Raw genomic sequence first — 17,412 nt, 5'->3', positions numbered from 1 at the left:
GAGAGGGCGAGATTTTATCTTTCACCTTTCACCTAGCAGCACAATTAAGTTGCCCGTCCTCAAAGGCAAACACAGTTTTCTCCTTTGTGACCAATTACTGCACGTGTTTGGAAGTTGAAAAGGCAAAGAAAAGTAATGAAATCACACACATATATCCACTCTCCGCCTGTTAAAAGTGCCACATGCAGTCTGACTCCTTTTCATGACACACACTACAGGCATGAATCTGCTGCTTCGCTGTCGGTACCCTGTCATTACTTAATATGCACTGGATAATTTAAGAAGTTATTGTAGTGTAATTTATTTCTAAGTCATTACTTATTGCTACAGCTTTCCTTTTCCTTTGTGCCTACAGGTAGGCACCCAGTAATGTACAAAAGTGTTACACCAGAATTTGCAAGGTGTAATCCAAAGTACATCAGGCTTTTGTAACCAATATAAAACAATTTTGCATATGTCTGTTTGGTGTGTATATACATTTTGTGTGATGGCAGGTTTATTCTTGGCTATCGTGTGTATAAGTGAGCTCTATTGAGCTTCACCTGGCATGATTGGCTGTCTAATGATGCGTCCTAATGATCAGCCTCAAAGCCACTGGACATGGAGCAACCGCTCAACCACACAATATGTTATTATCCATTTAATTGTGTTTAGAATTCAATACTCAACATTCATTTCCTGCAAACCAATGTGGATCATCCGAGAGTCTGAATGAAATGATCTGTATCAAAACCGGCAGCACAGCTGTTCGACTGAATGGGGATTTCTTTAATCAGATTTTGGAGTGCGCTGATAGACTTTTCTGTGTTTCTCATCTGTGTGCTGAGAATTCAGATGTAATTATTTCCAGTCTCCTGTGGACTTGAAATGCAATAATCTACACTAGTAATATGCAGATTTAACCGTGCCTGCATGGCATGTAATGTTTCCTTACCTGTGTGGAGAGGGGAAACTGCTCAGTGTGGGACTGACCTTCATGGAGATTAGAAATAAGACTCCTGTATTATTGAGATTGAAATGGCTATTCCCTGCAGATACATAATTACTGGAAATGAGCTGAGACTGCAGTGAGGTTTCAACTTCATCTGTCACATACAGGCAGACATACTCACTGGAGCTGCAACTTCTGAATATTTTCACTATTGATTATTATCAGACACCCAGCAAATATTCACATTTAAGAAGCTGGAGCTAGAGACACAGCAGTCAGTCTACCACTTTGGTCTGACTGGATGGATCGTTACGAAATTTGGCACAAACATTAATGGTTGCCAGACAATTTATCTTAATGGATTTGGTGATCCTATGATTCATCCTCTAATGCCACCATTGGTAGTTTTAAGTGGCATATCTCACACATTCATGTTAAACCAAGATGGAGAACATGGTAAACATCACACCTGCTAAATCAGCGTGTTAGCATTTAGCTTAGAGCCTCATAGAGCCGCTAGCTTGGCTGTAGATTCTTAGTCCTGTTGGTTGAGACATTACGTAAACTATTTTCTGTCAGTCCATTAATCGATCAACTAATTATCTCAGCTCTGAAGGCCACATTCAGACCAAAATATACAGAAAGCATTCACACATGCATACAGTACAGCTTCTCTCTGTGTGGGAACCAAATGTAACCTCAAAGTCACATAACTGAAACAACACAACATGACAGACACACACACCCTCAGATCCATAATGTCCAATTTATATCTGGAGCACCCTGGACCAGATAACAGATCAGATACTAGATGAGATCAGTCCTGGGAGGAAATAAATCAATGGATGACTCTTCAACTTTAATAAAGCGCATACAAACCTCAGACATTTCATTAAAAAGGGCTGACTGATGTGGATCTGGTTGGTAAGCTGTGGCAGGGAATCACATCGCCGCTGTAATGTTATGCCTCTGCTATGAGCTCTGTGTCTGGGGGTTTGAAAATAAACACACGAGCCAAATTGAACCAGGGGATATGGGACCAGGGATCTCTCAAAAGATTATATCAAATCTGAGAAGACTTATCCATTTCTCATCCACTCACTTCTGCTCCTGGCTGTCTGTTTCCAACACGTGTCCTTGTTTCTGCCTTTCTCTGGCAAATGTTTGATTGGGTGTGAGAACAAAAATGGAGATTCTCCACACTCTTTTTACCCCCTTTCAATTGAAAAAAACAAATGACTTGCAGCTTATTTGCATTCATATATGTATCCCTTGTGCTCTTGCTGTCTAGACGGCAAACTCACACACCTGATTTGTTGTCCAGGAATGTCTGCTCAAGATGAAAATGTCAAGATGACATTATTTGTTACGAATCTTTTAGAGAAGCTGTAAAACTGATAATGTCTAGAATCATAAGGCTTTATCTGTGCTATTACTTATCATGTACCCAGCAAGGAAACATATTTACCCTCATTTCCTTTCAGCAACACCTACAAAACCTGTACAAGACACAGTCCCAATCTGATAAATGTAAAATGTAAGGAGAGAAACATTGAATAGGATTAAAAAGAGAAAGTGGTAGATTTTCACTTGCTGGTTGCTTGGCCACCATTTTCAAGATCTTTCCTGCCAATCTAATAACATCCGAGGCCCGTGTAACTCATAATTAGCCCGCTAGAATATAAGCCGTATACTTGATGGGAGGAAAAACACCGTTCCCTGCCCTTGGGAAGGATGAGGGGAGACTGTGGACAGCAATAAATGAACTAAAAATAGAATAGGTCATTGTTATGTATGACAGGTAGGCGCTGGGTAAGGGGAGTCATTCAACATCAGTTCAAAATGAGGGGAGTGAGTCAGATTGCCCTCCTTTTAAATAAGTAGTCATTGATGGCTTGGCTTGTTTTTACATTGTGCATTTGTGCGAGTATGCCAAGGTAATAGTCGGCAGAGATAAGTGGTGGACTGTAACTAATTGTACTTAAGTGTGCCATTTTGAGATACTTGAACTTTCCGTCAGTACTCCCATTTTCTGCTGCTTCATACTTCAATCCCACTGCGTTATACAGGTATACACCGACTATGGATTAAGTCGGTTAAAATTAGCTCCACCTCAACCAACTACAACAGAAAAACTTTGCTTATAGGTTACACATCGGTAATAATAATCCAGTACTATAATATATAACACTGTAACACTGAAGGGCAATTGTAGTGTATCATCATTTTACTTTAACTACATTTAGCTGATAACACTGAGTAATTTTGAATGCAGGAGTGGTGTACATTATAGTAATACTCTTTTTTTTTTTTTTTTACAAGTAAAGGACCTGAATACTTCTTCCAGTCATGGCAGACCCTCAGATAGCATAGGGGAGACTGGATTGTGTTTTTATAGAGAACTGGGAGCAGAAATAAGCTGTTTTGAGTGTGTTAATGGCCTGCAGGGACCCGCTCACTCCCCTGAAAGACTTTTCCAAAGGCATGGAGTAACGCGTTTGTAAAGTCAGGACACCTAATGTGCTCTGTAACTCTACAACCACAGCGCTCCTCCCGGGGGTCACACTGCTGAGCACATTCTCCCTCTTAAGGTGGGAGGAGCGTGTTGCACTGGGACGCCGTGCGATGCAGCAGTCCCGTCAAAAACCTCCAGCAGCCGGACCACCGGTTCACCTGTAGTATCACTTTCGACAGCACGACGCTTGGATTTACAAAAAAAAAAAAAAAAGTCAAATCAAATCAATCAATTATGACCGGAACCACCTGGAATCAGAGCGCCGGTGCGACATAGGTGAGACAAATTGTCCAGCTCCTTTAAGATAATTTAAGTTAATGAGGTATTTCACATGAAAAATTGCGTTGATTTTGAAATGAAATGGCTTTTCTCCTTTTCCTGCTTGCGCGTAATGGATACCTCTGGGAGCAGAGGCATGCGGTTCAGGTGCGTCAATGATATTCAAGAAGGAAAGACTAAATTATTGCAATAATATTTTGGTTTGCAGTGAGGTTGATTTGCACTATAAGCCCTTATTGTGTGTCAGAGCTCCACGTAAATGTTGCCATATCTGTAAAGCAGCCCTCTGAATTCTCCATTTAAAGCTTTGTTTTTGTTTTTTTTCGTCAAATTAACTTTTGAGTTATTGGATCTCTCTGACATGGAAAAACATCGCTCCCTCACAGAGAGAGAGCTCCTCTCGTGACTTGACCCGCTTTCTATTTTGCAGGACAAAGGAGGTTTCGCTTGAAATTACGATGCATCTCACAGCGGTGGTCCTAATTCTGGTCCTGACAGGCGTCGCCAAAGGTAATGAGGGATTTGGATCTGTCCGCTGGGACAGCTGACAGACACACAAAGAGATGCGAGTCAGTTCAGGGAAAAATAAACTCTTTCTCTCTCGCTGCGTAGAAAACAATATTCGTATGAATATTTTATTGCTCTGAATGTTTTATGTGTGTGTGTTTTTTTTTTTTTTTATTTTGTATGCAAACAAGCTGCTGCCCCTTTCTCTCTGTCTTAAAGGTTGGGACTGCAGCGCAGGGTGCAACACGGAAAATGGGTTTTGTGAGAAGCCGGGGAAGTGCAGGTACTAAAACAGCCTCAGATGCCCGTGTAGATGATAACCTTGACCCTGTACATATTTGCGTCCTTGTTTCCATAAATCACCGTGGCTGTAACTGTTCCTCCCATAGAGAAATGCCATCACAATCCAACTGGATCCCTCTGTTTTTTTCCCTCCACATTTTGTCTGCCGCTTGGTGTTGTGTTAAGTCAACTGCCAAATCAGCCCTTTGTGTGAACAGTAAAAAGCTTTGTTATCAAACAGGTGATCACATAATGTGCATGGTTTCAAAGGTTTTTCTGGCTAATGCTGCTGTATTTATTCCATATCTACGCAAGAATGACTGTATTCCATCACTGCTAGTATTTAGGGAATTGCATAATCAAACACTGCTTTTACTCTTTTACTCCAAGAGAAATAGCCTGCAGACATCATGGGGACGAAAGCAGGTCTGCAAAGCTATGGGGGTGGTATATTAATAGTCCAGCATTATTCCTTTTTTCAGGTGCAAACCAGGATGGCAAGGGGAGAACTGTGACCAGTGCGTGCCCTTCCCCGGCTGCCTGCACGGCACATGTGAGAAGGCATGGCAGTGTATCTGCAAGGAGGGCTGGGTGGGCAGCTTGTGTGACCAAGGTGAGTCTTATTAAGCCTCCCCGGACACTCGCATCTCTATCGGCCTCCCACACGTCCTGACACACCAGAGGTTAGGGTGAGTCATAGAGCCTTAGGGACACACAGGTTGCCACAGAATAAAGCCGGTGTCTGGAAAATATAGTTAACTGTACGTTCAGACAGGCAAAGTTAGAAAGGCTCTGACTAGAGCAAAAAAAATAAATAAAAATGGGGAGAAAACTGGGTCAACGATGAAAGCTCAAACCACACAATGACTGCAGAAATATGTCTTATAAACTGCTGCTTTTGTGCTATTCAAGCAAGGCACATGGCAGGAACCTCAAAAGTGGTGCAGTGAGGCTGCTGAAAATTAAATGTTAAAGTGGTCTAAAAGCCACATTTCCATTCCAGATACCCCCATTTAAAATAAGCATGCAATTCTTACAGTATCTACAATTAACATTATGGCATTAAAATTACTTGGAGTCCCTCAAGCAAAAGAAACAAAGAGAGAAGAATATTTTTGGGCTACTGGCTCAGTTTGACCTGCTTATCAGCTCACACAGTACATCTGTCTGCCTGTGTAACGCGGTCCTTCATGTTCTCAGTTTTGTTCTTGGTGACAAGATGCTGTGGTGGTGCGAGTGTGAGTGAGAGAGTGAAAACAAAAAGGAGAGAGGGAGGGAGCACACAAGATCTAAAAACAGCACGCCTTCTGTTTTTTTAACGGCAGATACTCGCCTGTGCTCATCCAGGCCTTGTACTGGAAACGCTACCTGCATAGAGACCGGAGAGGGGGGATACCTGTGCATCTGTCCCCATGGCTACACTGGAGAAAAATGCCACCTGAGAAGAGGACTTTGTCTCACAAACGGGTACCAGCACCTTCTATTCGACTTTCTATTTTAAGTAAAGGAGTACTCCAATGCTTAAGAACCTTATCTCCATTTGTTAATCATTAGGAGCAATAATCAATACGTGACCCACTGTCTGTCAGCTCTCTCTGTATCACCAACACAGACAATTGGAAAACCAACCCACACTGAGGCTAGTGTATATGTACAGGAACTCCTAATCATAGACAGTAGTAGCCAATTTGGTTGTTGTGACTTGTAACAGGCAAGAGTGTGTTTGTGTTTATTTGTAAGACAAGCAGAAAGGCATGATTTGATACCAACATGCTGAACTGGCCAGTGTTCAAGCTCATTATTTTTTTGTCAGAAAGTCAACTTTTCTCTGAGGACTGAATTTTCTATTTTGTAGCTCTATGACACTGCATAAAGGCAAAGAAGAATGCAGTACTCGTGGTGAACATTAGTAACTAAAAACAAAACCTGCAATAACTAATTTTTTTGGCCACTTGGAGGCACTGAAAACAACTACAGACCACAACATATAATCATCAAGTTTATATGATAAATATGATATCAAACATGCAGCAGTTAAGAGCAACATTATCATCCATACGGAGTCGTGTTTCTGGCCACCAGTGTTCATGCTCTTTTAGCTCCGTTTTTGGTCTCTACCAACTCCTGAGGGAAATATCTGGCTCTTTGGTGGCTAAATACTCCACTGGGTTCACCAACTAGTCTCTAAATGTGTCTGTCTGTCATTTGGTGCTGACACAGACACATACACTTAAATATACATATATAGATGCGTACATATAACATATATACACTAACCACACTGTTTATTGGGTCTGATCTCAGATAAACAGAGGTTATGTTGATAAACAATATTTAGCATTACCCAGGCACATCGTGGGGCATTTGTTCATTCTGTGTTAAACTGAAATGTTTAAGCTCAAACTGTAAAACATGTAATGATGAAACTGTAAGTACGAATATTTAAGCGATTGGAAGGCAAATTAACGGAAATGTTTGACTTTATGAGCTCACGAGGAACACCTGAATGCAACATTAGTTTTGTCTTCATTTGGGGAAACGAGACACGTTCACCCAGGCCTTCGGGTCCTCTAAAGACTCACCGTGGGTCACACATGTGAAGTGTGACAGAATATCTGAATATAGCATTTGTACAGACCACTGAAACAACAAATAGCTCTAAACAAAAGAGGTGTCAAATTTTTGCTTTTTTAATCAAGACTGACTGAGCATCCCCAACAAAAACAGGGCATTGGCCCTTTAAGCTCTACAAATTGCCTCATCATCTTCATTACAGACGGGCTGATCATCGTCCTGCCCATCAGACCCATATGAAAGCCTCTCTGGGGAGACAGCTAGCCAACACAGCCCCCACACTCTGAACCCCCCATGTTTGTTCTCTCTCTGGCAGCTTTGTTATTGACCAGGACACACCTAAAATTCAATAGCCCACAGCTCAGTGTCAGTGAAATGACAGCGCTCCTCCTCTCCTCAAAAATAATGATTTCAGTCTTATTATAATTTTCACAATGAGATGAGTGGAGCTTTGCTTTATGCCAGGGGAATTCATCTCCATTAAAAAGCCTGCATGAGGTTTCATTAATCAGCTCCTCTATGAGACACCAGAGATGTCTGCAAAGTATGCCAGAGCTATTATTCTTTAGACTCATGTAGGCACAGTGTTAGAGTTTTGTGTAATTACATGAGCTACTATTAGAGATATTGATTGTTTTTATCCCAGGCTTTCATCAGTAGCAGTACTTGGGTTGTGAGGCATGGCTGCATTGATCAGATACGCTGCAATTGTGGGAGCAACTTCACTGCAGAGGCAACGCTAAGACTCCATTCATATCTGGTTACTGGTACAGATTTTTAATTTGGGTAACATTAGCCTCACACAGTTTTTCATTACGGCTGGGCAAAATGGCTGAAATCAATATCGCAATAATATCAAGTGTGTTATTCTGATTGGTGATTGATTTTCTACGATCACCTAACCAATCAGCAACAGCAATTTAATAAATCGATGGAGTAATTTTTGAAGCATAACTGCCAAACATATTGTTGTTACAGGTATTCAGTTGTGAGGATCTGTTGTTTTTCTTTGTCTTATATCCTGCAGTAAACTAAATACTTTGGGGTTTTGGACTATTGTTTGAACAAAACAAGTGTTTTTCATTACTTTCTGACATGTTATAGTCCAAAAAGAATAATGAATTGAGAAAATGATCACCAGATTATCAGATAATGAAAATTAGTTGCAGTCCTATGTAATTCTGATACTGATATACAGTATATAGCATACAATTGCACTGTGAAAATCACAGTATTTCATTAAAATTTCATGGAAAACAATCAAATTTAAACTCAATGCAATAAGCCGTATTCCACTTGTTATGCATTATGTTAGAAAACATTCTTGATAAAATAAAAATCTCAATGACTAATTTTGTTACTTTTTAATTATAGCTACCGAAGAATTAGTTTGCTTGGAACAATTACATTTGATAGATTTTGTTTAGATGATTATATCATCATAGTGTGATTTCGTTAACAATCTGTGTACAATAATATCAAGTGTTTGACCTGTTTTGCAGGTTTGCACAGATACTGAATGAAGCAAGCCTGCTCAGCCCTGATTCACATATAAAACAGTGGAGGATAAAACCTTATTTTCATCAGACCTGACCTGCATTTAAGATTGATCATGTAACAACCATTGCTTTACCAGAGTGTTAAACCCCTCTCAGCCTGCTGTTGCTTGAAGGATCCTTGATCACAAGGACAGCAGCAATATACACTGTTGCCCATAAAGCTGGAATAAAATGTTTTTTACCTCTTCTCATGAAATGATTGTGACAATGTGATTTATTCTTGATAAATAAAGTGTATATCTTCTCAAATTTATTGATCAAACTCTTCCAAACATATCACAGTGAAACTTAAACCACAATTAACCTTTGCAAACTGTGTATTCAGGCTTTAACAAAATATTGAACAATTATTCCAACTTTATGGGCAACAGTGTATAATGTGGAACCTGTAGGAGTTATAATTATTCATTGCATAATTATAAAAGAAAAACTATTTTAGACAACTGCTGTACCAGAGAGTGGCATTGAACTTATGCCTCAACAAAATAAATAAATAATAATACAGTGGCATTAGCAGGGCTGCTTTCCTGGGCAAGAATTCAGTCTTGACAAATTAAGGGTTCTCAGTGCCATGGCCACTCCTGAGAGCTGACATCTAGAAACAAATCTAAATGATTAACAGTAGTTTTTAGTGTAATTACTGTCTGACTACCTTACAAATCATCTGTTTGCAAACAGTTAGTAAGACGTCTGTTCCCTCAGCCATATGGGCCTTAAATAAGTACCCTCCTTTTAAGTTACAAGGAATCCAGTCCGTGGTGTGTTTGAGTGTCAATTGATGTTTGTGTCTCGGTTGTGTGATCCCTGCAACTTCAGTAAATCCTGCATTTTTGTGTATTTTGTTTTTCTTGTGTGTGTTATGTCTGTGATATCTAAACATCCATCCAGATCATAAAAAAAGGCCACATCACGCACAAGGCAGATTTTATCCATTAATACATACTTATAGAAATGCTCCAGGACACTCCCCTAAGGTACACCCCATAAATTATGGCCTCTGGACGACAAAACATCCCATCAACATCCACCTTTTGATGGCTGTGTTATAACCACAGGGTAAAATATGCTGTAGCAAAGCTGTGCACTAAATGGAAAGCTTCACTTCCCCTGCTGCATATTCACATTGTGTTGCTTTGTCCTCCAGCTCTCCTTGTCAGAACGGAGGCACATGTACGGATGCCGATGGCTCAACGGCTTACTCTTCCTGTTTATGTCCCCCCGGATTTTCTGGTGACTTCTGTGAGATCAGTGTTGACAGCTGCCAGGCGAACCCCTGCCTCAACGGTGGCAACTGTACAAACCACGGTCTGGCCTTCACATGCGCCTGTCCACATGGCTTCAGTGGTTTCACTTGTAATGACACCATCAATCTCTCACCCTGTGCCAGCAGGCCCTGTGCCAACAGGGGCACGTGTGTTGATCAATCTGATGGAACCTTCCGGTGCGTTTGCCAGAAATGGTTTTCAGGTCCCACATGCTCCGTGCAGCACAGACCGAAGGCCAAGTCCAAGCCGGTCGGTGCCAGGCCGGTGGACCACAGAGTGTTTGCGCTGACTCCGCAGCACTACTCCCTCCCTGCTCACACCTTCCACAAGCTTCTCAGACCGCCTGAGAGAGACCTTCTCAAGATCACCCTGAAGGAGACGGTCCACTCCCCCGGCGTTCTCATCACCCACGGTCAGCTCATCTGCTTCGGCATGCTGGCCCTGCTCACCTGCCTGGTCATCCTGGGCACTACAGGCATTGTGTTTTTTGGCCGATGTGAGACATGGCTGGCTAATGCCAAGTACAGCCAGCTTGTTCGGCAGCAAAGGGAACACCTGCTGAGAGAAGCCGGCGACGCGAGCCAGGAAGAGCCGGAGCACTCAGTAAACATCATCCTTCCTGAGAAGATTAGACTCACCAGCTTTGGGAGACACTACACCTCCATCTGATAAACCATCTCTGCCTCTTCCCCTCTCTCTGGAAGGAGTTTAATATGAATGTCTAAAAATAGCGCAAAGGAAATGCTATGGCTGTTATACACTTGAGAGACACTGGACCACACTGGAATGTATTTGAATGTGCAGTCTACTGGACTAACTGGACAACCATGACACTGGATTGTAAATGTTCTTTTAATTGTAATGTTCAAAAACTGCCTAAATGTCAAAATGTATGAAACTATAAAAGATGCTCCACCAAATAGTCCCCTGGTTGCTGGTAAAAGATGTCATTGTGTTGTGTTTAAGGACTTTTTTGACCTCACAACCATGGTTCAACTGCTTTGTTACACATTGATTTAGAATACAATAATGGCGTTATAATTACAAGAGGAGGAAGTCATTGCGTCAAGTAGCCTCTAACAAAGCACAAGCAACCTAGACCATTTCTCTTTCATTATTTATAAGTAAACTAACTGTACCATTGATTTTGAATTTCATGCAGTTGATTTTGAATTTTACACAGATTTTATAACGGACTCGAGCTGCAATTATTAAGAAAATGCTATTATCTATCAGTTATTTTGATAATTATCATTTTTCATGGTTTCCGATTCCCAAATGTGAGCATTTGATGCTTTTTGGTCTGATGTGATAGTAAACTGAATACCTTTGGAATTTGAATGGTCAAAATAAATAAAAAAAGATCACCTTTGGCTGTGGGATATTTTAAAAGGCCAATGTTCCACTACTGTCTATCTTAAAATAATCAGCAGATTAACAAATAATGAAAATAATTATTAGTTGCAGCCTTAATCATCTCCATACAAGCATATTGTGTATTTGCCATTTCATAATTAATGCAAAAATACATATTGTGAATTTGTGCAGTATGTGCAGTCAGAATGTGTAATTAGATATTACCACATGCCACCCAAATAGCTGTACTTTCAAATGCTGAGGGTCATAACTCTACTGAGCTGGAGATTTTTTTTGTGTAAAGGTATTACTTTACCAAATGCACCTAGAGGTAATTTCATTTCCCAAACGCCATCCAATTTTCTCTCTCTGCAGCTGTATGACCTGAGATGTTGATGTTAAAGTTATATACGTAGATGTATATATATTTATGAGACACAGTTCTTAAAGCAAAGCCACGTTGTATTTCCATCATCATCTATTTGTATCTATGCCATGAACATCTTAATACTTCCCCTAATGAACAGTCGCAAACTCATTTGCAGTTTTGTCACATTTTTCAAACATTGCTCCTTACTGTCAGTATTGGAGTTTCGCAGGTCATTGAACGTGCATCTCCTGCGTCCTGAATTCGATACTGTAACGCCTGTTGAATGTTTTTAATTTGTCTCATCATGCATGAGGTGATGAGCACCCACTCCTCATGGAGGGAAACAAGATTTCATGAATACGGAATGTTTGGGAAACAGGAAAAACGTACGTCTGTCAGCCCCCAAAGATATAGTTAGACATGTGGAACGTATTCCGTGTAAAATATTCAAATCGATCAATGGCTGACATGAGCATTACTGTGGTTTTAGAGTGGAAGGTATTTTCTCTTCTCTCTCACAATGACACCCTTCAGCCCCTGTTCAGTCTGTAAGGACATTCGGTTAATGTGGTGGGCTGTGTTTACTATAATTATCTGAGAGGGTTGTTATCTTGTACCTATAACAGAGTTGTGTTGTGCAGAAGTAATTTTAATGATTTACATGTGGCATTTCTACAAAGGGGGCAGTGACTGTAACAGTACAGTTCTCATTAGTATTTGTTCCAATCTGGGATTATTTGCTGTTGTACCTTGTTATGTTGTCTATTCATCGTTTTTAATAAAATGTAATAAAATCATTTCAATCAAAATTATTTAGTCTGTTTTGTCCTGTTCAGACCATAAAATTCACCTGATTTATGTTGAGTTCTACATTTACTTGCTGTTGTCTTGACCCAACAAGCAGGTTGCTCAGATGCTTGGTAAGGCTAAGATGTCAGATGTTTCTCAGTATGAAATACAACCGATGCACATGCTGTATGCACCGCCACTTACCTGTTCTGATGCCATTGGAACATCTGCTCTCCTGCTCTGATTCTTAATACATTTTTCCCCAGGGCAAACTCACTGATTATCAACTGAACTACAACAGAGAATCTGTCCCTGGTGGTGAGGCAGCTTCCAGTAGCGGTCTTTGTCTCCACTGTGTGGTGGAAGTTATCTACATCACCAGGACTTCAGCAGCAACACTCTGCAACAAGCTAGACTACGGTGTAGAATATAGCAACATCAAGTCAATTCAAGTTGTATTCATACAGCCAAAAATCATAACTGGCAATATCTCTCAGGGGGCTTTACAACCTGCACAGTGTAAGACACCCTCTGTCCTTAAAGACTTGATTCAGATGAGGAAAAATCCCTTCAAAAATAAAAGGAAGAAGAAACCTCAGGAGCCTCTCCCAGGATGGACAGACATAGATAGCTGCGGAGATGTTGCATGTATAGAACAGACAGACAAAATCACAGTGTATAGAGTATGATGACAAAATGTATCATACTTGTAGATTATAAAATAATAGCTCTCTCTTTCTAGAAAATTTCCCCCTATGGGGGATAAAATAAAGAAGTCTAAAGTCTTTCTCTCAGAGATGGCACATTGTTTCATCCCATTTTTCAGATAAAATAATGGTATTACCTCAAGGTAATGAATCAAAACATAACAGGGAAAACAAATGGTTTCTTAACAGCTGCATAAAAGTGCTGAAAGTGACTCTGTCTAGTCAGGTGTACATTGGATGGACCTATGCTGGGAATTACATTGTCACTTAACTAATTAGTAATAAGATTGACGAAGGCACAGTCACACAGGATTTCTATACACAGTCATTTTTATGATGAACAGGATGAGACGCATTTGCTAGCCACCTCCTTTGGTCTGCGCAGAATTCAAGTGGATTTAACTTTTAAACAGGAAAGTGACACTACTTTCCGATGTCCACTCCGTTTGAGAGAGGGGTGGGAGCTCTCATTAAAGAAATATGTTTCCTCTATGGTGAAATAATGAAAGCAGCAGAGACGCTGTGGCGGGTTGCAGCCTGAGCATTTTCAGTCAGCAATTCAACTTTCCCATTAAGGCTTTTCAACCAGCAGAGATAAGTGCAGAAGTATTTCTTTGCCCAATATGTGTCAATCATCCATTTCTTTATATGTGATCATGTAGTGTCAGAGTTTGACCACAAGGTGTCATCCATCTAAAAGAGACAATCTAATGATTCAGCATGAAGTGATGCATTTCACTGCACTGAACACATTGCATTTTGTTTGATTTTAATTATGAGTAATTGTACTGTTGTAATATATTGGAGGTCAACACACACCAATATTCAGTATCTAAAATGCCTGAACAAAACAGTTTTCTGGAATGCTGAATATTGAATATCTCCATTTAGTATCATTTATATACCAATATCATACCTACAAAACGATATATATATATTGCATATAAAACAACAACATATCATTGTAACGAAGTGAAAACAAACAGCTGATGTTACAAACAACTCAAATTCGACTTTCCATTTCACCGGTCGTCTTCTGACCAACAACACTGACCTTTACAGGAGTCAACCGTGAGCGCTGCCTTTCCCACATTACAGATCATTTTCGATTTGTCGCAGCGCTATTTCACTTCACCATTTGGGTGACAATCTGCAAGTCTTTTTTCTGTGCTACATCCAAGAATTTTTCACTCTAGACTGAACTTTATTGGAACATGTCTCTGAGCCTCCTGCTGTGTTGCAGCGTGTCACTGACCTAATAAAACTAGCCTTAAAAATCTCTCACAGTCCAGTAGATCTAAATATCTGGTAGCAGTAAGTAAAATGATTTGTTAAGTGTTAAACTCAATGTTAATCAGCATGGTCTGCATGTGGATTACAGTCTTTCCTTGATGCTGCAAATTAAACGTCTCTTACAGCAGCGAATTCAGTCGATACTTGTGTTACAGTACGATGCTGAGGCAAACTTTGGTGCAAAACAACACGTTCTCTTCTCTAAGTGTCTGAAAATGTTACCACACTAAAACTAAGCCCCACAAGTTTAACTGAGACCTTTTTGTGTGCTGAGGCCCCAGCTCCCCACCGCTCCCCACCACCAGACATTCATATGTGGAGTTTTGACCCTGGGGAGAGAGGGGCCCTCACCTTCAAAGCTGACCAGAGAAGCTAGAAAAAAAACCATCTCAGCAGACCCATTCTGCTCCCTAAGTCATAAAACAAAACAGAACACCAAAAATTAAATCACCCCCCCCAGCCTGAGACCCTTAACCCTTTGTTCCCGTGCGCCTCTCTTCTGACAGATGAAACTCAGCATCCATGGAAAATCGCACATAGAAAGAATCCAGATTCAAAGGAATTCCGGTAGGGGTTTCTATTCAGGGGTGCACGTTGGATACACTGCAAGTTATATTTCATTTTGGCAGGTACCCCTCTGTCAGCTGTCAGCTCCACATAAATACTGAAGATTTGTGTGTTAAATGCGTTCCAGATGAGCAGCAAAGTAAGGTCACTGCAGTCAGAACAGCAACATATTTTTTAATGGCGCTGGACTTATTCTCTTTTGTGTTCCTGTGGATTCAAACATTTTTGGCTTGTGAGCTCTTAAAGTAGTGTACGTGCGACCCATCGCATACTGCATGTCCATCATCTTCGATCGGTTCAACTAAGGTAATCTTTTTTGTTTTACTTGAATGTTTGGAGGCCAAAAAGTAGACAAATTATTTAGTCATTTACAAGGAAATCACCAAAGATGAGACAAACCTTTTTTATCCTCCATCATCTTGTGTGGGGCTATTAGTCTCTTGATTATGTTTTAGATGAAGAGTTTGATAATAGTAATCATCAGGTATCTTTAACTTGGTGGTTTTGTTTGACCAATTAAAAGATATTTACACTGTAAAATATATATTCACAGCTGCAAATCCTCATATATGTGAGACTAGAACTAGTAAATGTCTGGTATGTCTGCTTGAAAAATGACTTGAAATCTATTCATTAATTAGCAAAATTGTTCACAAATCATTTCTGTAGTTTGAGTAGTCAGTTAATTTGTTTCAGCTCCCCTTAGGTTGGGAACCACTGCTTTAGGGCGAAGGTACTGGATGTCTGCATCTCCAAAACAATTACACAGGAAGCTGCTGACGTTCCTGCAAACTAAGCGCGACAAAGTCTGTCACTTCGTGTTTCTTTGTTGTTCAACAACAAGTCCTCATATGTGGACTCCATGTGTCAAGGGCAACTGTGCAATTAGCTGCAGAGGCGAAGAACTCTGGGACCACACAAACAGAGGACTGATAACCAGGGAGTGAAAACTGGAAGGTTGTGATCTATTCTGCTACCTGCTCTCAGGTCTGAAGAGAGGCAGAGCTCTTGTTTTCCTGATCCTGATAACGAAAGCCTTTTCTCATTTATAACGACCACTAATTTCAAACATCAAGTGATATTTATGGCTGAGTCATACGTAATGTTTTCTGGTAAAATTATGCTGTTTAACAATAGTGAGCATCCTTGTGTTGTCCCTCCATTTGGTTTTCTAAACTTCTGATGTGTTGTCTCTACAGTGATTTATGTCCCAGCTGTGACTTAGCCTCCTCGCTGGAAGTAACAGCTTTATATTCCAAAGCTGACTATGAATAATCGCACTGTGAAAGCTACAGACACAGGGAACCAAAGCATCTGGCAAGATGTTGCTCCATACACAGGTGTGTGTGAGTGTGTGTTCATATTATTATCTGGTTTCCTGAGTCGTCTGTGTGACAGTGGCCCCTGTTGAGTCATCACTGCATTGTACCTGAAGCTTCTGAAGGGATTTTCCTGCAGTTTTAGACGGTGTAAATTTGAAAGCTGAATGAAATCCTTGTCCAAGAAAACTAAATGGTGATTTTCATAGCACAGCGTTTAGTGCATGCTTATGCTGAAGGCTCAATAATTCAGCATTAAATCACTACAGAGTTACAGATACTTAAATATGTGAGAGCGTTATCCAGGGGAATTCACTTAAATGCCTTCACTCCAAACACTGTTTCTCTGCTTTGGGATCGGTGCTAAGCCCTGAAAACATTTGTGTGTCTTATAGGTGGATATATCACTCAGCATAATAGGATGAAATGTGATTATCCTCATTTAATTGAGAGAGGTCAAAGGCTTAAGAAGGGGTTGTGGGGAACAAAACACAGCTTCCTCGTAGTATTAACCAAAGATCTCTAGTCACTATCAGTACAAAAAAATCATTTCAATTGAGAACAAATATGTCAAATTAAAAAAGCTCTGCCAAAATTAGACAATGCTCTTTTTGTTGATCTTCACTTTGACAGTAAATTGGTTTTAGATTTGAGTGGCAAGGAACTTGTTAAAAATAATTCCATAATTGTTGTTTTTAAAGGCTTGTAATGTTTGGATATTTTGGAAGATCTGATTCCCTATTTTCTGCTTTTCCACACAAATTTCAGGAACTCCTCAGAAAGGAGATTTCTAGAAGAATCCACGAAAGGCCTGTTGTGCTTTACTGTGCAGGAAATTCAACATTCATCCTTTTGTCTTCTTACTATGAGAGACGCTGTAAAATCTGCATGCAGTTGTTGCAAAAAAAAAGAATTACAAAAAGAAACACACACCACACCAAAGTGGGAACACTTTGCATGCACAACACTAATGCAGCTAACACAACCAAAGTATTTGGTTTAAAATAAAATATGCCTGCAACGAAAGAGTAGATCAAAGCATTTTATTGTATGAAAAATATATCCATAAAACAGAACAATATTTACAAAACAGTTGCGC

At 40.2% G+C, this 17,412-nt stretch overlaps 1 protein-coding gene across 1 annotated transcript; it reads left to right on the top strand.

Moving 5' to 3' along the window:
- The first annotated feature begins 3,668 nt into the window (after positions 1-3,668).
- Positions 3,669-11,078, top strand: LOC139212332 (protein delta homolog 1). Its single transcript, XM_070842858.1, has 6 exons — positions 3,669-3,722; positions 4,156-4,235; positions 4,452-4,515; positions 4,997-5,127; positions 5,840-5,981; positions 9,792-11,078. The coding sequence occupies exons 2-6, from the start codon at positions 4,184-4,186 to the stop codon at positions 10,579-10,581; spliced, it is 1,179 nt and encodes a 392-aa protein (XP_070698959.1). The 5' UTR covers positions 3,669-3,722; positions 4,156-4,183; the 3' UTR covers positions 10,582-11,078.
- The last annotated feature ends 6,334 nt before the right edge of the window (positions 11,079-17,412 follow it).

This window comes from Pempheris klunzingeri, chromosome 13, assembly GCF_042242105.1.
Source record: "Pempheris klunzingeri isolate RE-2024b chromosome 13, fPemKlu1.hap1, whole genome shotgun sequence".
NCBI lineage: Eukaryota > Metazoa > Chordata > Actinopteri > Acropomatiformes > Pempheridae > Pempheris > Pempheris klunzingeri.
The sequence above is the reverse complement of the archived record's forward strand: the minus strand, read 5'-3'. Positions and strand labels throughout refer to the sequence as shown.